At 44.1% G+C, this 22,217-nt stretch overlaps 1 protein-coding gene across 1 annotated transcript; it reads right to left on the bottom strand.

Annotated features, from left to right (window-relative positions):
• Positions 1 to 265: 265 nt before the first annotated feature.
• Positions 266 to 1,330, bottom strand: idh3g (isocitrate dehydrogenase (NAD(+)) 3 non-catalytic subunit gamma; the record flags this gene model as incomplete). Its single annotated transcript, XM_083645401.1, has 1 exon — positions 266 to 1,330. Exon 1 carries the CDS (start codon positions 1,133 to 1,135, stop codon positions 266 to 268), a length of 870 nt encoding a protein of 289 aa, XP_083501527.1. The 5' UTR covers positions 1,136 to 1,330.
• Between the last annotated feature and the right edge of the window lie 20,887 nt (positions 1,331 to 22,217).

Raw genomic sequence — 22,217 nt, 5'->3', positions numbered from 1 at the left:
GAATAGCCTTTATTAGATAGATCATCATCAGTAATTATGACATGATCAGTTGGGGGCGTTTGCATGCTCAGTTGATGGATTGTGTTCTTGTGGGTCGCCGCACCGTGGAATTGCCGCCCTTACTATCAAACCATCTGCTCTTTCTGTTATTATTATGAAAATTGCATAGGAAATGTACTAGGTGAATGCTTTCATATACTCATCTCGTGTGTGTGTTTGTGTGTTTGCGTGTGTGCGTGTGCATGTGTGTGCGCACATGTGTGTTCTAGACCCTCAGTGTCAGTGAACCAGTGCTCTGGATGTCCTTCATGATGGCCTTGATGACTTCAGAGGTGGAGCCTTGGCCTCCCAGGTCAGCCGTGTGCAGCTGCGTCTCGGTGACGGTGGCCATGACAGCTCTGTGGATTATGCTGGCATAGGCATGGAGCTCCAGGTGGTCCAGCAGCAGACAGGCGGCCAGCAGCATGGCCGTGGGGTTGGCCTTGTTGCGGTTGGCGATGCTCTTCCCCGAGTGCCTGGTGCCCGGCTCGAACACGGCATAGTCCACGCCGTAGTTGGCCCCAGGTACGAGGCCCGCCCCGCCGACCAGGCCGGCGCACACATTGCTCACCACGCTCCCGTACAGGTTGGGCATGACCATCACATCAAACTGCTGGGGCTTGGACACCAGCTGCATGGTGCAGTTATCTACAATCATGCTGTCGAAGGTGATTTCGGGGTAACCGCTGGCGACCTCCTCACAGCAGTCCAGGAAGAGGCCGTCAGCCAGCTTCATGATGTTGGCTTTGTGTACGGCGGTGACTCGGTGGCGTCCTTTCTCCCGAGCCGTTCTGAACGCATAGTCAGCGATGCGCAAAGATTTGGTCCTGGTGATGATCTTCAGACATTCAACAACGCCCGGTACATTCTCGTGCTCCAGGCTGCTGTACTCTCCCTCGGTGTTCTCCCTGATGATCATGATGTCGATGTTTGTGTGGCGTGTCTCCACCCCCGGCAGAGACTGGCAGTGAATCACGTTGGCGTAGAGGTCCAGAGTGGTGCGGAGCAGGTTGTTCCTTGACTTGTAGGAGGGTGGCAGGTTGTAATTGGTCTCAAAGTCACCTTTGAGGGCGACTCCATTGCGTCTTATAGCCATAATGGCATTGTTGATGTCATCTTCTGAGGTCAGAGAGGAGTCCACATTAACCACCTCGAAATCCACTGGGACACAGCAGAACCGGAACAGCTCGTGCACGTGGTGGGCGAGCTCAGGTCCAACGCCATCTCCAGGTATCAGAGTCACAGTGTGCCTACCCCCATATCGTTCAGGTGGAGGTATGGTAGGGTAGGTGGACCCATACCGTGCAGGGGGAGGTATGGTAGGGTAGGTGGGCCCATACCGTGCAGGGGGAGGTATGGTAGTGTAGGTGGACTTGTGCCGCTGATTACATGAAGCTGCCCCTGGTACCTGGTTGGACAGCCAATCACTCCACATGGGTCTCAGTGCCCTGGACAGACAACACACAGACCGGACCCTGATCCCCATCTTCACTCTCTCTGGATGGACCAACCGACCTGGCCACTAGTCACTTATATAGCCTCAGACTGATGACATCACTGATGACATCATCACTGATGACATCATCAATGATGATGTCATGACATCATCAATGATGACATCATCAATGATGACACCATCACTGATGACACCACTGTTGACATCACTGAACTATAGCCTCAGCCTTAGGGAAATCAGCCTTAGGGTAATTCATCTGCCCTAATTAAAAAAATCCGGCTCCATCAGGTCACCCGTACGGGTGCTCTTTACACCCCCTGGAAGTTTCACCCGATCGCACATAAAACGGCATAGCTGTGGCCGGCCAAAATTCTTGAAACAGACAAACAAACAAACAGTCCACAAACAAGTTTAATCAGTACTTCTACTTTTACCAGAGTCTTTTGTACACGAGTAACTAACTGTATTTCTACTTAAGTAAAGAACCTGTGTAATTTTCAAGATTGTATAGAAGTGAATGGGAAAATGGCCCAACTTCTCACTTGATTTATGGCCCCAGTAAATATTTTCCTGAGTTTATGGTCTCAATCACTAGTTTCAAGTCATGATTCAATATGATATTAATGTGCTCAGCAAACTCTGCCTTCATTTTGATGTCAACTCCACACCTGTTAAGTTTCAAAAACAAAACAAAGTACTCAAAACCACTTCTGTGGTTTTTGTTTTCATATAACCAACCTTGGGAAACCATTTAAAAAGAATACCTGGCAGGTGATTGGATGAAGCATCTGTCTATCACGTCTATCACGGATTCACTCTCGCTGGCGTCACACCAAAGCCCGCCCGTATACAGTAGCTGCCTCATGATTGGTGTGAACCACTGGTGGTTCAGATTCAAACCGATAGATCGGAGCGTGGCAAGCTGAAACGGTGAAAACAATACCAGTCCCGCTGCCATGGTTGGTAATCAGGCTGAACAGGAGTGGTTGGATGTACGGGAACTGGACACAGACACACAGAGCCGAAAACAAGACAGACAAAAGGCAAACACAAAATGAACTGATATGCAAAAGAGAAAATCAATGGACCTCGGCTGGATTCCTGACAAATAAGTAAGGGTTAATGTACGACGAGGTGTCCATTATCACTTTTTAAGGGACGACGTGGAGGCGTGAACCGTCCGAGGCGAAGCCGAGGATGGTTGCCTCCGCGAAGTCCCTTAAAAAGTGATAATGGACACCTCGAAGTGCATTAACCCGCTTATACCATGGTCACTTGCCAACAAAACAATAAGACCAGTCATTTATATTTCCATGTGTAATAAATAAAGCAATCTAAATGGCTAAATGTCTGTTATTCATACTGTAAATCAGTCTTCCACGAAATAAAATAGTCCCTCCCACCTCCACCACCCGCTCCGTTTTAAAGCCGACTCAAACGTTAACTTTATTACAGGAATGCAGGTTTAACGATGTTTTGCATTCTACATTAAATGAAGACATTACCGTTTGGCAGCTTGCTTTATTTTGTATGATAGATACGTATTGGCCAAGTATATTAACATTTAAGAGCGAAGAGTTTCAGGAAGTGAGAGTGAGAGAGCAGCGCCCTGCGTGTGCTGCTGATGTGGTGAAATGCAGAGAGTTCTCTCTCTCTCTCTCTCTCTCTCTCTCTCTCTCTCTCTCTCTCTCTCTCTCTCTCTCTCTCTCTCTCTCTCTCTCTCTCTCTCTCTCTCTCTCTCTCTCTCTCTCTCTCTCTCTCTCTCTCTCTCTCTCTCTCTCTCTCTCTCTCTCGCCCCCGCTCGTGCACGAGCCGAGGGAAATCTTCTCTTTCTCGCCGAGAAGAGCCTGGTGACGCGAGGTTAAAAAATCTCCGAAACGAAAATCACAATTGTAAATAAGAGTTATTTTTGATAAACTGAGCACACAGGGGTGATTTAAATACTTACTTTGACCGACTCAATTTTTTTCTCAAGTTCCAAAATTGTCATATTAACCCTTAACGGGGGTATAGAGCTCAAACAGCTCTCTTGATACCACTTTTGAAACTATGGCGCATTGATATGAACGGTGAACAGACCATTTAGCTAGGTGTCCATTATCACTGTACAATATCACTTTTTAATGGACACCTTGCAGCCAATCAGAATCGAGTATTCACCCAGACCATGGTATAAGAAGCGATAGCGATCAAATGAAAAACCAGTGTATAAGGAATGCAGCCGAGCTGTGGTTTTTCTCTCTCTCCCTGGGTATTTCCAAGCAGGCAGCAGGGCTGATTGAGACTTGACTGTACGGAGCTGATATGGCGGTCCCGTCCCGAGGTAGCTCGAAGTGGGAGAGGCGCCGCCTGTCCACCGGGGGGCCTTATCTCATCTTGAAGAACTCCCAGAGAGAAGATACGACTACTAACTCTCTCCCACACAAGGGTGCAGAGTCGCTTTAGGAGTATAATATCTCTCTTTTCCACTACTGGAGTGCTTCTGCTTTGATTTTTTTTTCAAATTGTCAACTGAATAGTGAGATGAATCTTCTTGCTGTTTGCAGTGCCTTCTAAAGCAGAATAGACATAGCTCCTGTTGAGTAGTTGGTAGAAAAACAGTGAAACTTAATGTGAGTGAAAAACAGAGTAAAATGTTTCGATGCAGCTTGTGAACAAACCTACAAACAGCTTTTCACATTTTCCTTTCAGTTATTTGACGGCACTGCACTCTATCACCAACCTTTTCATGTTTTTATACGACCAGGGACTATGATGGAAATATGTGTTTACACTTTTGCATGTCATCCCTTGGATTTTTGTTATTCTTTATCCAAAATAAAATCAATCAATCAATCAACCTTGCAAGGCAGCTGGATTCACGAGATCACGTTCACACGACAGATCCATCTTTCCACGCTCCAAGCTAATTGGTTTAACTCTGTCGCAGTAGTGAGCCGGACCAATCAGCATCCAGAGACAGCTACGTGTGGGATTCAAGTCAGACAATAGTGAGAAGCGAGCCTGTGATAGGCGGTGATAGACAGATTGTTCATCCAATCACCTGCCAGGTTGTTGTTTTTTAAAGCTCCTGCCCTTTTCGAAACAGTTTCTGATTACGAGCTCCCAGGTGGTTCTATGTAACAAACCACGTGGCAGCGTCAGGTCCTCCTTACTCTATCACCTCACTGCACTCAAAGCTCCAGCATCATGACAAATTGTTTTGGACAGGATCACATTTGAATAGTAAGGGTGACAGCTGGTGTAGCAGGTGGAGGGAGATGGCCAAATCATATAAAAAATGGGGATCGTCCAATCAGAACGAAACCATCCTCATAACAGAGTTATCGTTTTTGGCGACGACATAGCTATGGAAAAAGCACAAGGTCCAGCAATCTGCCATCTCTTAAAACCCGCTGATTTACAAGCCCTGTCAGTCAAATTGCAAAACAAGTTGAAAGTAACTGAGACGCAGCACAAATTCAATACTCGGCACAGTCTATGAAAGAGCGATGGTCGCCGTGTCTGGTTGTTCTCATGAAAAATATCGGCTACAGCGGCCGCGCTTTCTCCGATTACGGTTGCGAGAAAGCCAGAGGGAGCCACAAATCCCAATCATGACAGCTGATCTATACTTCTGTATGAGCTACCGTGTGACTCTGGAGAGGGGAGGGGCTAGGATCGATCAATTACTGCCCCACCATTGATTTTAACGTTGACCCCCATCGTCTTCACCAGACCTTCGCCCTTCAGCAGAGCAGCCCGGGTGTGAAGGGAGCCTGTTCTTGTTTACTCCCTGTGCGCTCCAGCTGAGTGATAAATTATTCTCTGCCATATCTATGGTGAATGCAACTAACCAGGGCTCCCTGACATTAAGGCTTCAAGGCAATCATTCAGAGGGGGGAAGAAAAAAGATTCTCACCGCTAAGAACATGATTCCAGAGTAAATGTTGTTTGTGCTTGTGTGCAAGAGGAATTAGTTCAAGTTTATCGTCATCTGCGGACGGGATCTGGCTTGTCAAACACACACACACACACACACACACACACACACACACACACACACACACTACTAAGTACAAGTATTAGTGTGCAGTGCCTGTGTGCCAGGTTGTGTACAGTACGTGCAGTATACTGTGCGTGTAGGGAATCACAAAAATATATAGCTCAGAATGCAAACACGTTTTTAGCTGGCTAGTAGCTGGCATGCTGACGCTAGGAGAGTGCTCTCTGTTTGAATGCTGAGACAATATTTCCCATCTTCCAGATTGCACATCATTACCATACCATTACTGTTATCTTTTTAGATGGTCAGTTGCCAACTTCAGTTATTCTTGTCTCCTGTGATGCTTTACTGAAGGAAACCCAAGAGACGAGAGAGGAATTCAGTTCAGTTCAGTTTTCTCCGGACAGATAAGCGCCAATGTGGCCGGGATCTACACATGCTTTTCTGGTTGCTCTGGCCACCATTGCACATTATACCATGAAACAACCATAGGTTCAAATAATCATGTTGAAAGATGATGGCTTAATAATAACTTCTCTAAAGCAGCACTGGTCGTTTTCACTGGGAGGGAGGCGAGTCCTGGAGCACAGATCGCCACAGGAATGCAGCAGCCTCCCTCCTCTCACCGTCCCAATTACAGCTGCATGCAGTAAATAGAGACGCTCATATACACAGGATGTATTAATAGCCCCTCATATCAGCCAATCTTTTCATTTTGGGGAAATACTTTATGACTGCTAAGAAATAATGGCACTGGCCCCTACTGGCCCCTGTGTTAATTGCATTTTCAGATTCAGATTTATACGACCGTTGGAGTCTGAATTAAGTTATTTCCAAGCAGCTACTGTGAATATACCTTGTGGATATTAGAAGGGAGAATTGTGTCATGCGGGACACAAATGTGATGCTGGCAACGGCAGCAGTGGGGGAGGCAGACTGTTGATATTGTGCTCCAAACGTTTGTTGAATCTCTGCCCGACTAAAACAGTTTTGTATTATAAATGTGTCCCAATGCAGCAAACACTTTAACGTTATGGAGGATTTTTCTTTTTAGAAACACTGGATTTTCATCATTCAAATCAACCATTCTGCCCTGCCCTCTATATCTTTTTTGTTGATGTTGTTTTTGACGATAGGCATGATAGGCAGCAGTATCGCTTCGGCTCTCGCCTCTACTCTCTTTGGTAGTACCTGTTGGTTTTCCACTGCAAATAGTACCCCCTCAATGTGCCCACCCCTTCAACTGGTTGTGTTTGGAGAATACACACAAGAGGGAAAGCTAAACTGGTAGCCAACATTGGCATATGTGTGCGCAAGACGATTCTCTGACCAATCGGTAGTCTGCAGTGTTTTTCACACGTCACCTTTTGGCACCTTTTTGCCTCAGCCTTAGGCCCACTTGGAACCTTGACGAAGGTGGTACTAAAAAAAAGTATGGCTTCAGCTCGCCTCAGCCCGGTACTTGCCAAGTGGAAAACCGAAGAGAAAAAAAAAGGCGATTTGAGACAAGGCGAGATGAGCCGATATCAAAATGCAGCGAAGTTTCTGTAGGTGACGCTCTTTTTTCTTTTCTTTAGCCGTGTTCGGAATGGTTCACTCATTCGTTCGGAGGGGCGGGATTGACCTTTGACCCTGAACCCACAGCTGCATGCTTAAGCTGCTTCTTAAAACTAACTATGGTTTGTGCTTCTCTAATGTGTACAGCTGCTTCACCAAACGTTTTACCATTAACTTTGGGGATGTTAAGGAGGCCTGCACCAGAGGACCTGAGGGAGCGGCTAGGAGTGTAAACAGACAGACAGTCAGATAGATACATGGGTGCTATAAGCCAGGCAGTGCTTTAAAAACAAGTAGAAGGATTTTAAAATCGATCCTAAATGTTACCGGAAGCCAGTGCAAGGATGCCAGTACTGGACTAATGTGTTCTCTTAACTTAGTTTTAGTCAAGACCCTGGCAGCGGCATTCTGAACTAGCTGGAGCCTATCAGTTTTTTTTTTTAGGTAGGCCAGTAAAGAGTGCATTGCAAGATAAGATGCAGAGGAGGCTAACTTTGCATCAGCAAAGTTCAGACAATTTAACGGTGCCCCCAAGCAACTTGCCACCCACCATCCCCTACTTTCTCAACCACATAGCAAAGCAAAGTGGAAAGTGCTTATTTTTCATTATCAGGGATTTTCACAAGAACAACAATAAATTGCCTCTCTGCCAATTCCACAGGCTGGAAGCCAGGGAGATGTCATGGTGACGGTTCAAATCACGACTACAAGAGAGAATTTCTAACTACAACACAGCCTTGTTCCTCAGAGGTTATGCTGAATGGAGGCAGCTTGGGAGAATGGAATGCATTGAACATTGACGTGCATTGACAATGTTTGGGGTAAAAAGTTCAAGATACAGTTAAACCACCACGAGTTCGCAATAGCTACAGCATTGCAGCAGCTATTCTTCAGACCAGGAGCTGCAGGTGCGTTGCACTAAAGGGCAGGAGTACGTCAAGGTCGTTCTCAGCGAGGGGTTGGATGGTGGGAGCGGTGCTGCTGATCGGGGGAAAGGGACTTGGAGGAGACTTTCGAGAACCCACTTTCTTTCTTTCTTTGCGGTCATACAGCCAGACATACAGACACACGGACAGGCCGTCTTATATAGACGCCTCGGCCCCTAGTGGTCATGCAGCAAGGAACCTACAGATTTCACTTTAAACACGGTAGGCTTTAGTTCCTTGAATCCATTTTTCTTCTCTTCTCTCTCTCTCTCATCTAAAGACAGTAATAATGGCACGGAGCCGCCTCGTGCTTCTCTACACCTCTGGAGTGATAATGAGTGCCAGGAAGTAAAGGCAGACTCATTCATTTTTGCCTTGCTGAGTGAGGACACAGTGTGAGGCTGCAAAACGCTAACACCTAACCCCGCTGGATCATAAACAAGGTGTTTGACGGAGAGCGTACAACCCAGCACGTCTGGGGTTAAGGTAGCGCTGACCTCAGGCTCAGAGACAAACACCATGTTATCCAGGCCAATGTTCATATTCCAGATCTTAAGAAACTAAGGATGTAAAAAATAAGCTATAAAGACGTCTTTGAGGGCTGAAATGTTTTGTTTTTCTCTCCTGTGTGAAGTGGCAACAATGAACTGGAAACGCTTCAAAGGCGCTTTGTGTGCTGCTGCAGGTGGGTGCTCGCTTCAGGGAGGAGCTTACCACTCCTGGATAGACGTCTAATACAAAGAGACCATTAATGTTTCAAATAAGAATAGTTGCTAAGTTGCTTCCTCATAGTTTGGTCTGGTCTGAGTCCAAAACAAAATCCTAAGTAGTTCCAGGTATCCTGCGTGATGGGAGCATACTAGTCATTTCTCTTGAAAGCTGCACTCGGGAACCTTGTATGTTGGCGGCTCCAAATGGCAGCGAGAGGTAACTGTGAGAAATCTGAACTTCAATACCAAGAAAGCCTGTAACAGTATGTAAATAAGTAAGGAAGTAAACTGCACACAGCACACTCATGTGCAGGTCAGTCTGTGATGCTTATACCAAACAAAAGAGAGGAAAACATCTCCCTTTGTTGAGTCCAGCTTTTTCTGGATGGAGCGCTACTCACTGCTGTTTAGGATCGTTTGGATTTGGCTATCACCCCATTGCGTACAAATACCACCGCTTTTCACTTTCACAATACGTGCATTTAATACGAAAAGTCAAATCTTTACGTGCAGTTGATAGGTATACGGTATGCATGATGTGCACATTGCAAAAACAACTTGGTTGGGTTTAGGCAACTAAAACAACTCGGTTAAGATTCGGCAACTAAAACAACTTGGTTGGGTTTTAGGGGTTGGTTGGGTTAAAATCAGTTCCACGTCGGGAGGCAAACCAGCTCTCTCGTGATGAGCAAGTTGAAAGTCGAGAACGCTATCTATCCGCTGGTCTGAACATCTCACATCTATTCCCCGGCCTACTCCCTAGCTTGGCAGCTGGGGTATTTACAGTAAATATGAGACTGTGGTTACGTTAACGACCATGCTCTGGCGGTCATGGCCACCTATATTGATTACTGGATGTTATTTGAAAGTGGAAAGTCGTGTTATTTGTGCGCAGATTGAAGTGATGGATGGGGCTGGGGTTTCACAATGTTGATGAAGCACTTAGTGTGCGAGCCTCCCGCAGTACAGGAGGTGCTGGGAGGACAAGTGAAAATACTTGACACCAGAATTTAATTGGGGCAAATAGGGGGAATCTACGGGGACGCTCTTCTCCACTGCAGTGATTTTAGGATGATGACATAAGGTGTAACTTCACAGAAAGGTTTGTGCGTGGAAATTAAAATGAACTGCGATATAATAATAACTGCTGTGATTTGCGGGGATTTGATGTAAATTGTCCTGTAATGCTTGTTGAGATTTGAACTCTATTCAATGCATTAGTGCAAATATTCCACAAAGAATAATCCACCGGGTAGGGCTAGGCAGCTACTATGTAGTACAATAATTGATGGACACCAGAAGACTCTTGGGAGGACCGGACGGTCCTGGTTTGCAAGGTCAGTCTTGTTCACAGCTAAATCAATAAAAGTGCATCAATGGAAAGGTTGTTGAAATGTAAGGTTAATTTGAATGGATGATATGTGCAATATATTTTGTTGTCATTGATACTTTATTTAAAATACATTTTCTGAATGCACCTCCAATAAACTGATGTATTTTTGTAGGTTTACCCAGAAGTCCCTGCACTTCCTCGTTCCTACGTGTAAAAGTCCATTGGATTTTTGTATGGGAATTTCAGTTAAATGCATGAAATAAGGTCTGTGGCTAACAAAGGTTTATGAAACAGCAAACTTCATGTTCAGCAAGACACACAAAAAATGCATTAGGGTCACTCACTGCTGGATTTGGATTCAAGTTGGACCTGCCCCGTGAGGGAAGGGGAAAGCATTGATTTTTTTTCTACCCAATTTCCCAGACAACCAAAACCAACTGGCACACAATCAACTTTTTCCTCTTCATCATCTATTTTTGGATCAGACAAACATGCATGCTGTGTTCAGTGCATCTGTCCTGTCTGTGTGTGTGTGTCTGTGTCTGTCTGTGTCTGCATCTGTAAATTAAAGCTAAATTATTTTTGGTTTTATCTCCTCAGCCTCTCCCTGTCTCAGGCAGCACCTAGACACTGTCATGCATTTCTTGACAATGTCTTAAAAAAATGATGGGAGAATTTTTTGAAAGTTGCTTTGAAGTTGCAGACTGTGGTCTGTGGTCTTTGAAGTTGCAGTCTGTGGTCATTGAAGTTGCAGGTCTTTGAGGTTGCAGACTGTGGTCTGTGGTCTTTGAAGTTGCAGTCTGTGGTCATTGAAGTTGCAGGTCTTTGAGGTTGCAGACTGTGGTCTGTGGTCTTTGAAGTTGCAGTCTGTGGTCATTGAAGTTGCAGGTCTTTGAGGTTGCAGACTGTGGTCTGTGGTCTTTGAAGTTGGAGACTGTGGTCTGTGGTCTTTGAAGTTGCAGTCTGTGGTCATTGAAGTTGCAGGTCTTTGAGGTTGCAGACTGTGGTCTGTGGTCTTTGAAGTTGGAGACTGTGGTCTGTGGTCTTTGAAGTTGCAGACTGTGGTCCAGTCTGGGTTGACAACAAAATGAGTCGAGCCCATGCAGCAAGCTCAGGCTTGGACAGATGAAGCCTATGCGGAAGTGATCAAAGCTGTAGCTGTAGTTCCTTGAATGGCCTCTTTAGGCTGGCTTCCCCACTCAACACGATGTTTAAATGCACGACTTTACAACAAGATTAACATCCTTTACATCCTGGTTTAAAAAACGGTTTTGATCATTTCACCTTTCATGACAACTATACTCTTCCAGCGACCGGCTGTGAGTTTTGCTATAACTCATTTAGAGTAAAATAGATGATATAAAAAACTATGTTCTGGGGGTGATTGACAGGTCACCTGACCAGTTATCATGTAGACAGTAATAGCAGGCGGAGCTGTGGCTCTGTGGGAAATCCCTGATCTCGCGCGAGCTGCGCAAGAACCAAGATGACAGCGGCCAAAACGGCAAAGTAGAGGCTTCAAAACGCGAGTCCATCACATCATGGTGACTCCGTCCATATTTTTTATACGGTCTATGGTCGAGCCAAACAACATTGTGTTTGTTTATGTGAATTGTTCTTCAGGGACGGGCAGGCGAGAAGGATGCATCTTAAAAGCCTCGATGTCATACCATAAGTCATGAAGCCATTGAACTTACGATTCGTGGCATTTAGCCCATGGAGGCTGCGTGCCTCTAATGGTTTCACAACCTTTCAGAATGCCATTATCAACTTTTCAAACGCACCGTCATTATTTCCAGCCGCTTTCTGCAGACAGCCAGAGAGGCATGACAGGCAAAGTACACAGAGTGGACAATTTGTTCCCTTAAAAGATCGTCTGTCACTCTCCGTAATTTCTCATGTTTATTCATCCGCCCAAATGAGGATTTCAAAAGGACGGGGAAATGAAATATGATCAAACACACGGGGAGCATTTTGCTGTCTCCGTTAGCGGTTTGAAAGATGCAGTGTGACCTTGTGAAAGGTCCAAAGTTATTTCTTCCTCTGGATTATAGAAATTCCAACCATATGTTAGAGCGCCTTCATTCTGCAACGATCCAAAACTAATCAAAATCACCTTTTTCTGTGGAGTCCGGATTTCAAAGGAATGGAAGGAAGTAAAATAGATGATAGAAAAAGCTATGTTCTGGGTGTGAGTGACAGGTCACCTGACCAGTTATGTAATGTAAATGTAATGTAATGTCTCCCTACTTTTAGCAGCAGTGCTGCTGTAGTCGGTAACTGCAATTCCTCCCAATAAGGTGAGGCAACCCAACTACTGTAACAAAAAGAAACAGCCGTACTTCACGTGTTTGGACGAGGATGCACTCGTAAACGAGAGGCACTGGCATAGAGGGTTAAGACACTTCCTCAAGACTCCGATTCAGCTCTATTAGATTAGGAGGGAGGATTTGGCCAGGTTGGTAAAGAGCCAGATGAGCACTAAATAGAAAGCTCTGCTCCTCTCAGATGAGACTGGACATAAAGCAGCTCTTGGCTGGCTGGTTTCCTCTCCTACACTGCAGATGTAAAATCTCACTGGTAATCACAGCTGAAGGGGGGAAAAGAAACTAGAGGCTACAGTATATGTGAGAAATGCATCAGACACTGCACGTTGTCAGACATACACTTTTTAAAAGGGATATATGATATATATTTTCTTTGTTACTCATTTATTTGTTTATTTATTTTAAAAATGTTAAATCTTTCTTTAGTTCATATTGTCTCAGTGCTAGCTTTAGTATTTTTGGTAGTGGTGGTATTTTTTTTAAAGGTACAATGATAGGTGTTGTGTAATACAATAAACAGTAAATCAACAGTAAATCAAATTCTTTAGTTTATATATTATACAGGTAGGCTACATTTTTTCTTTCAAAACATTCAATCTTGACTAATTTGAAGTCAGTAACACTTGGTTTCATGCATAGCAGATTCAACATCAACGTGAATTCAGACCATTAAATAATCCAAAACGTGTTAAAATGAAGCTTGGATTTGTCTTTGTTTTTTGTTTTGTTTTGGGGGGTGGGGGGGGGGGGGGGTTTAAAATGCGAAAAACGAAAAGTAAAAATGCATGTCAGTCAGATATGCAAGGTCAGTAGAGCCTCAAGTAACCATTCGAGGAACTGCAGTTTTTGCTACTTCTGCATTGGCCTCATTTCTCCCAAGCATGTCTCCCCCCTCGGGGCAGAGTTGCACGTATTGCTCATGTCCCTTTAAGGTAGAGATTGAATGAGAGAGCAGGCTCACTTTGAGATCAAGTCTTTCCTAATCCTTCACCAGAAGGAAATAGACTAATTTAGTTTGAGGGGAAAACTGTCAATCAGAGAGAGGTCAAGGTCAAGTACCTTGCCTCTTCTCCTCTCTCCATACTTCATCCTGCAGAGGGCACTGACCTTCAATTGGCCCAATGGTTTGCGTGCCTGGCTTCAGTGGAAATAGAAAGCAATGCAGTGACAAACAAGGATTTCTAGAGTGTTGGAACGTTACAGCATGTCATGCAATACCTTTTGTGACGGACACCAGTTGGTGCCCGTTTTGCCTTCATTTTACCACTTCCTCTCTATTATTTTTTCATGGAGCTGATTTATAATACAAGACAGCAACTTATGCTATTTTGATATTATTCTAGTTATTATGTGTGCCGCCTGGGAGATAAAGAACTGCATATCCCATGATTCCTGGTGGTGATGTCACTTCCTGCCTGTTCATGGGAAGGGTTTTCACTTCTGATCAACATTTTCACCTTGGTATCTGCAGGGATGTCTTTCACCTGCTTTCCTTTCCTTAAAGCAATAAAATAATACTATAAGAAACAGGTGATATATTATTAAACTATCCATGGTCCTTTCTCCAAAGAGTAGAGAAAGATCTAGGCGCTCAAAAGATCAACTGCTGCACCGAAAGATCAAAAGATCAAAGAACACTCAAAGGTGCTCTTTGAAGAGGTAGCTTCTCTGAAGGTAACATACTATTGAGATGCGAGGTATTAAGTTAGAAATCCTGTATTTTCTTGGCTATATAGAAAAACAAGTTGAAAACAGGACCCAAGGCTGGATCGACAGAGATATTAAAGCACACTCAAGGGTTTTGCCTTCATCAGTGTGTGTGTGTGTGTGCATGCGTGCAGTGAATTGAATGGTCATATCATTATCAATTTGTTAAGGGTCTTTGGTGTATGTTACCAAAACAGTAAGGCAAAAAGATAATTGCCAGACAATTTAATTTGCTACGGCATCATATTTTCCAAAAGAGTTTATCGTGCCAGACTTTAATTACTATTACATGAAGAAGTCAGACTGTCGCCAACCTTCTCTCTGTATAGTTTGCAGAACATCTAGCAGTCTCCTCTGCCGGTCCATCTCCTGCTTGAAGCCTGAAGCCTCCTCCTCGTAACCAGCTACTGTTCTTTCTACAACCACTAAGACTTGCTGGGCAGCTGCTGCCAGCTGACCTTGCAAAGCAGCTGAATTCGCGTGAGATCATGAGATCATGATCACATGACAAATCCATCTTGCACAGCTCCAATCCAATGGTTTGAATCCGAACCTCCAGTGGTTCAGTTGTCTGTTTGTGATACATGTTTAAGGTCCTGTCTGTCGGTTTGTGATGCATGCTTAAAGTCCTGTCTGTTTGTGATGCATGATTAAAGTCCTGTCTGTCTGTTTGTGATGCATGATTAAAGTCCTGTCTGTCTGTCTGTGATGCATGATTAAAGTCCTGTCTGTCTGTCTGTGATGCATGATTAAAGTCATGTCTGTGATGCATGATTAAAGTCCTGTCTGTTTGTGATGCATGATTAAAGTCCTGTCTGTCTGTGATGCATGATTAAAGTCCTGTCTGTCTGTGATGCATGATTAAAGTCCTGTCTGTCTGTCTGTGATGCATGATTAAAGTCATGTCTGTGATGCATGATTAAAGTCCTGTCTGTTTGTGATGCATGATTAAAGTCCTGTCTGTTTGTGATGCATGATTAAAGTCATGTCTGTGATGCATGATTAAAGTCCTGTCTGTCTGTGATGCATGATTAAAGTCCTGTCTGTCTGTGATGCATGATTAAAGTCCTGTCTGTCTGTGATGCATGATTAAAGTCCTGTCTGTCTGTGATGCATGATTAAAGTCATGTCTGTGATGCATGATTAAAGTCCTGTCTGTCTGTGATGCATGATTAAAGTCCTGTCTGTCTGTCTGTGATACATGATTAAAGTCCTGTCTGTCTGTGATGCATGATTAAAGTCCTGTCTGTCTGTCTGTGATGCATGATTAAAGTCCTGTCTGTCTGTGATGCATGATTAAAGTCCTGTCTGTCTGTGATGCATGATTAAAGTCCTGTCTGTCTGTCTGTGATGCATGATTAAAGTCCTGTCTGTCTGTGATACATGATTAAAGTCCTGTCTGTCTGTGATGCATGATTAAATTCCTGTCTGTCTGTGATGCATGATTAAAGACCTGTCTGTCTGTCTGTGATGCATGATTAAAGTCCTGTCTGTCTGTGATGCATGATTAAAGTCCTGTCTGTCTGTGATGCATGCTTAAAGTCCTGTCTGTCTGTGATGCATGATTAAAGTCCTGTCTGTCTGTCTGTGATGCATGATTAAAGTCCTGTCTGTCTGTGATGCATGATTAAAGTCCTGTCTGTCTGTGATACATGCTTAAAGTCCTGTCTGTCTGTTTGTGATGCATGATTAAAGTCCTGTCTGTCTGGCACAATATATTAAAACAGTGAGAAGAAGAGGCCATCTGCAGCTCACCTCTTCCTCTTGGGATGCCTTTTGGTGCCACATCAACTCACAGATATTAGCAGTCCACTGCCTATATACCAGCAAAAGAGCTTTCAACCTGGGAAAGAAGCTATTTGTATTTTCAGCTATATGGAAATGAATAGTGTTTTGTGCAAATGAGGGCAGTTAAAGTGTGTATGATAAAGAGACAATTTTTCAATTTCATGAGGGTGAACCAGAGGGCAAGGGCTTGATCAACACAAGCGCCTACATAAAGGCACCGTGGGGATATTTAGACTATGCAGCAAGTGCAATGAAGCAAATTAACGGCCGGGGTGTATTTGACTAGGTTTGTCCTTAAGATACGCATTAGCAGTGGAAAAACCTTCTTAAAAAGGGAATATGATTGCTTGTGGCCTTCTTAAGAAATCTCTCGGGGGAGACTAAAGAGCTTTATCCGTTTGTGACTTTGAGCGGGGAGAGACAGCACGCACTTTTGAGGAAGACAAGATGAAGGGCTTACAGCGACTGTGTGTTGTTAATGGGCTCGTTCACATGAATCCATTAAGGGAGCCTCCGCCGCCTGGCCTTTGCCACAGCGTGTGCTGCAGAGAGGTCACACCGTCACAAACGTCACGGAACGCCTCAGAAACGGCTGATGGCCGCTTCATTTGCTGCATGGCTGCAACGCTCTCCGGGGTCTTGGGAGGACACAGTAGGCGTCGACCTCCTGGGAGGCAGAGGGTGCGGTCCAAACGGCTCGGAGTGACAGGCGGGCGGGAAACGAAAAGCCAACGAAAGAAAGAAGCAGCGTGTTTATTCTCCACACACACAGTCTCGCCGAGTTCAAAAATACAACAGGCTACAGAGTGGGGATGAAATTGCCTTTCTTTCCTGCCGGCTTTATTATATTATTTCTATTTATTTTTTGTGACAAACAACTCAATCTTGGACAGCGCGCGTCTCGTTTTGAGGTGAAATTGCCATTTGGACCGCTGCTACAGTTATGGTTCGATTGAATACCAAGCGCCCATGGGACAGCTGCCTTGTTCTTTAATGACAAACAGAGCAAAGGAAGCAGGTTTCACTCATCTATTTTGCAGTCGACAGATTGTTTTCTTAAAGCCAGTCAGTTGCTCATGAGGGTTTGGCTATATATAATATATGTGCTGTATAACAAATCCAGTTTGATGGCAGCATGGCTAGAAAGATTGTTATTTGTACATTTGTTGACATATCCATTGTATAGGCCTATTTAAGTTTGATTGCTGTCATTTGAACTTGTCGATGGCTTTTCTTTGGCAATCTACTTTTTTATTCAATGCCAATAAAGCACCTTGAGTTGAAATTGAATTGGAAATTGAATTGTTTGTCTTATGACCAGAAACACCCGTTTGATCTCTACATTCAGTACAAAGCAAGATGCTGACCTGCTGCTGTGGTCCAACTGGCTGCCCTTAACTCCTGCTATGAAATACATGTAGGGACACTTTAACGCTATGTTCCGACAGGCAGCTCAAATCCATAAAATACACAATGGAATCAGATCTTTTCATATCAGATTTAAACCACATTCGTAGGTGGTATGAAGTGCAATTCAAATTGTATCATTCTGACTGCTCAGATCGTAGTTCAGCTGTTTCCGCAGTGTTTTGTTATGCACGCCCCCTTTCATTCATGCCTCTTACCCATCCATTCACAGTCACCCATGCTTTCCCTCTTTGGCAATAGCCAATCAGCTTAAGCCATTTCTTTCCCTCGCTTTTCCGCTGAGCAAATCACCTAAGCGGGAAATGTATTAGTGTCCTTGTTTTATCATGTCGTTACTCACCTACTGTATGTGTTGTCACCCTCAGTTGCTGTGATCTATGCTGAAGCAGTTGTTTCGCCCCACCCCTCCCCTGCCACCACCAACGTCATGACTCCTGAAGAATTCCCTATGGGGGGATTCTCTATCCTATACATCACTGACGCCCTCCTCTCTCATCTCAGGAGGAGCGTCATCATATGCAGTCATACGCCAAGCTTGAATTGTTTATTACCGTATATCATTAAAGTTGATTGAACCTTCTTACTAGTCTCTCATGATTGAAACTAGTGAAGCGCTTTCTCCTGCTTTGCATCTCACTCTCCTTTCCGCTCTCCAGGCCTGACGTGAGCTGTCCACGGTGCTGAAACAGCACAAAGCACAATTCATTGTAGACAACCAGTAGTTTCAGACACTTTTCATTCCCGAGCAAAATATGGTATTGTTTTAGTTGTTAATTGTTTGAGGGAATGGTTTAACCTCTTTTTATGTCAGCTGATACATACATAGGCCTAGTGCTACTCAATAAAGTTAGTCAAACTGCTGGCTGCAGCTAGTCTCGGCTCCAAGAGTAGGCTGCAGCTAAAAGGTTTGTTTACATGTGAAGGGCCCTAAAAAAAGGTACAGTGTACCTTTGATATTAAAAGAACCTAACGTATCAGAATCAACAAAAGGTGAAATTAAAAAAGGATAAACCCGTCTGCATGAAAAGCCTGCTCAACAGATCGCAGTAATGATATAGTAGAGTGAACATTCCTCCACACATTGCTGCAGTATTCCACCCATAGATTCCACCATAATCATTTAATCAACAGCCAATGCTTTCAGCTAATTCCTCTGCCATTATCTTCATTATCCTCAGGTTATCCATCATATCAGCTTATTCATATGCATGCCCTGCATGCATATGCATGCATGGCATGCATGTTAATTCGCTCGCTGCGAATTAACACATGCAGTTATGATTGAGTGGTAGACCTAATAATATTGAATTAGCATAGAATCCAGCCGCCATGAACCACACACACTTACTTGTTGTCACCTGCCTTGCCATTTAGATTAAATGCAAATTGGAGTGGCAGAGGCACTTGTGGACATTCTGCAGCGTCTCAACCAGCAGCAACTAGTTTGGTGTATCTAATCAACTTCTTTATTTATTTCAATTAGTTAGCATAGAGGCTATATATGGCTGTTTTTGTTATGGCCATTTTGGCTCATTCTACGTGTGAAATGTCATTTAGATTAGGAATAGGTCCATAAAATACAGCTATTAGACAACCGCTACTTTTATTTTATTTTATTTGAGTGTTTTATTATTTTATGCTTTTATGGGCTATTGCACTACTTGTCTGCATTAATGGCTCGACAGCCCATTGCTGGTTAAAGCTATATCTAGGAATATCATTTTAACTCTGCCGCCTAAACTACCGGCTTCCGTAGGGATATTATTATATCTTTGGATCTGCGATCGGACGTCGGAGACGGGTAGGAGGAGAGCGCTTTGAACGCTCGACCCCCCAATTTCCTTATGCTACGCTGAGTGATGCTCGTTCAGAGTGGATCACAGAGGAATGGAGAACAGCGGAAGATATGGGGGGCTAGGGTAAACCCAGCCTCCATGATGTAACCTCCATGTACTATCAGTCACGTAGAAAACTTACGCTACGGACACGTTGAAGGCTGGCTTCACCCAGGCTAATAGTGGCACACTGCTGGCATTGCAATGCATTTTCTTTCCCCCTGTACCTTTCTTACAACCACACTCCTCTGCCCCTCTTCTCTGATATTCTTCTTCTTCTGCTTCTTCGGTTTGGTATTACGGCGGTTGGCATCCAAGATTTTGCATTACCACCTCTTCTCTGATATTCTAAGATGCAGAGAGGCAACATAACAACAACAAGACAATTAAGCCCTATCACAGCAGAGGGAGTGCTGTACTGTATATCAGCCTGGCTGTGATTTGTTTGTAGGCGCGAGGCCGCAGGCCGTGTGCGGAGGATAATCACAGGCGTGTGATTTGTGCTTTTTATACAACAGTTCTGTAAACAAACCTATTTATCAAGTGGTTGTAATTTGAGACAAGAGATTATGTGTTTGCCTTTTATTCGTCTTTGCCGACAAAAGCAGTTCCCCCAGGACCCCGCTACTAAGTGTTGCCGAGCAACACGTAAGCTGTTTATGTTAGAACAGCTGTAAAGCAGAGGGATACAGTAACGGTTTTGCATTGAAAGAAAGTAATATGCATGATCAAATGTATAACTGTTTATTTTTCAGACTCTTTTTGCTGTATGTTGTAATAGACCCAGTGAACATTGTTTTTTTGACAATGGATAGATGTCCAACATTGAAAACCTATAGCAGCTAAATTAGATTTGAGCAGACATCTGTAGTCGTTTTGTGATATGGCCATATGGGGACCTAAATATCTTTCTGATGTAAGCTCAAAATAGTTTCCAAAGCTGTAGGCCTATTAAACCAAGTATTTACTATTTCATCATACTGTGAAAACCTGTTTGCCTGCTTGGATTGACGCTGGGCTCTGCTATCTCCGGCCTGTCTGTCAAATGCTTGTTGGGTAAAGAGAAATATATATTTGGAGGGCATTTTTAGCCTAATTTTTTTTCCATTCTGCTTCATTCCCCAAATCCTGTGAGTAGCTTTCGGGTGTCTGGCTGGATGAGGTGTTAAATTGCCGCTGGCCTGACTGCCTGCAGGGGGCCTCCGAGGTACAAAGTCACTGACATTATAAACGGAGCACGAATCCTGTCACACTGCCGAGTGCACCGATCAACGTTTTAGAGCCGCTCACTTCAAAACAAGTGGAAAGATCGATTGGGGATAAACGCCAGGTGTTTTTCCCCCCCAACTCTCTTTTTTTCTTTCTTGCTAAATTGGGAAGCAGCAACCATAATCCCAAGATTGTGACAGGCAGCCATTTTGAAGTTCTCCCCCCGCCAAACAGCTCCAAAGCTTATCAGCGGCGGCAGCCCGGCGCGTCTTTGCTCCCCCGACACGAGTTCTAATCAGCCGGCGGTAAAAAAGTAAACGCTTGACAAAGTATACCAGCCTAGATGTAATTTGATTTGTTTGCGCTCGTCGTTGCACGATTAGAGGAAACTCTTGTTTATTTGTGTGCGAATTAATTCTTTATCTCGCTGCCCCGAAATGGAAAGCAAAAGCCTAGAACAGCAACGACAAATGGAAAGAAAGAGTGTGAAAGAAAGCGGCCGGACCGTGTGGCTTCACATGGCTGAGCAAAATGTCTGGGACTTGTGTTTCTGGCACAGACGCCGATATCGAGTCGTCTCTCCAGCTGGCTGCCACTTTAATGTGAACAATTACAGTTTCTGTTACGAAGGGGGGGATTGCAATTAATGATTTGAATAAATTACAGTATATTGAATAACACAACCGTGTATTAAACAATAACCAATTGGATTGTTCAGATCAATAGCTGTGATCGGCTCACACTTTCCCCTGCATCAGTTATTCCGCTTTTTCCCTTTGATCTATGTGCCTTTGATATCAGACAGAATTGTCACTACTGTTACATTCCATTTCCATCTTCAAACTGACATTGCCTCCACTCTAACCAATTTCTATGGGGAAGGGGGATTCGATTTTTCCTAACCAATCACTAGAGACCAATGTAGTTAGTCCTGCCCGTGGCGCTGATTGGCAGCTAATGGTGTCCTGCAGACGCTCACTTGACCTATCACTTTTCAACCAAGAAACTGCTGTTGCATGTCACGATGCCAGAGCAGACTTTCAGTGGAGTGGGAGGATTCAAAGGTCTGGACCCAGGTTTAAAACACTAATCAAAATGCTTTCTCTCTTCCATAATATTTCTTAGTAATCTAATCAAGTAATCACCCCCCCCCCCACACACAGACACACACACACACACACACACACACACACACACACACACACACACACACAGTCAGTCAGTCAGTCAGTCAGTAATCAGTTTCTGATGATTGCATTCTTACAGTAATTGACTCCCTATCCAGTCTGTAGGCTACATTAAAACGGCACAAACCCATCAAAATGCCTCACCAAGAGGAAACTGTGTTGAACACAAAAAAATACCTATTTATTTACATGATAGTTTAGCCAAAATCTTAAACTGATTAATTTGCAACAAATAACGGTGTGTAGGTCTTTCTATTCACAGCGTGATCATTTGGCTGTTTGTTGTTTTGTAACTCTGGTCCACATTGCCGTCAGTTGTTTTGGAGAAGGCTGCTTTGAAGTTGTGCTGACAACCTCCCCGTGTGTTATTATGGACCAACACATTTCATTTGGCATAGGGGAGGGTAGATGATGTCACAATTGTCATTTTTGGATGAACTATAGGCCTTATTCGCTAACCCCGGACAGCGCCATATTGTTGACATACCGTCCTGCAGCTGACAACTAGAGTTGTTGTTTGTTATGCTGCCGTTAATGCCTGTAATAATAAACAAAAGAAAAAACGAGGTGAACAGACTTTGCTGTGAGGAGCTGTCAGAAAGTTTCACCCATCTCTCCTAACTATCCACACATCTCTCCTGTGCTGCTGACGTATCCTCACTCTCACTCCCTTCACGTCTGTGGACAGCAGAGATAGAAACAAACCACGGGGACTTTATTGCTGTCATTA

This window comes from Poromitra crassiceps, assembly GCF_964638095.1.
Source record: "Poromitra crassiceps genome assembly, chromosome: 10".
Classification (NCBI taxonomy): Eukaryota; Metazoa; Chordata; class Actinopteri; order Beryciformes; family Melamphaidae; genus Poromitra; species Poromitra crassiceps.
The sequence above is the reverse complement of the archived record's forward strand: the minus strand, read 5'-3'. Positions and strand labels throughout refer to the sequence as shown.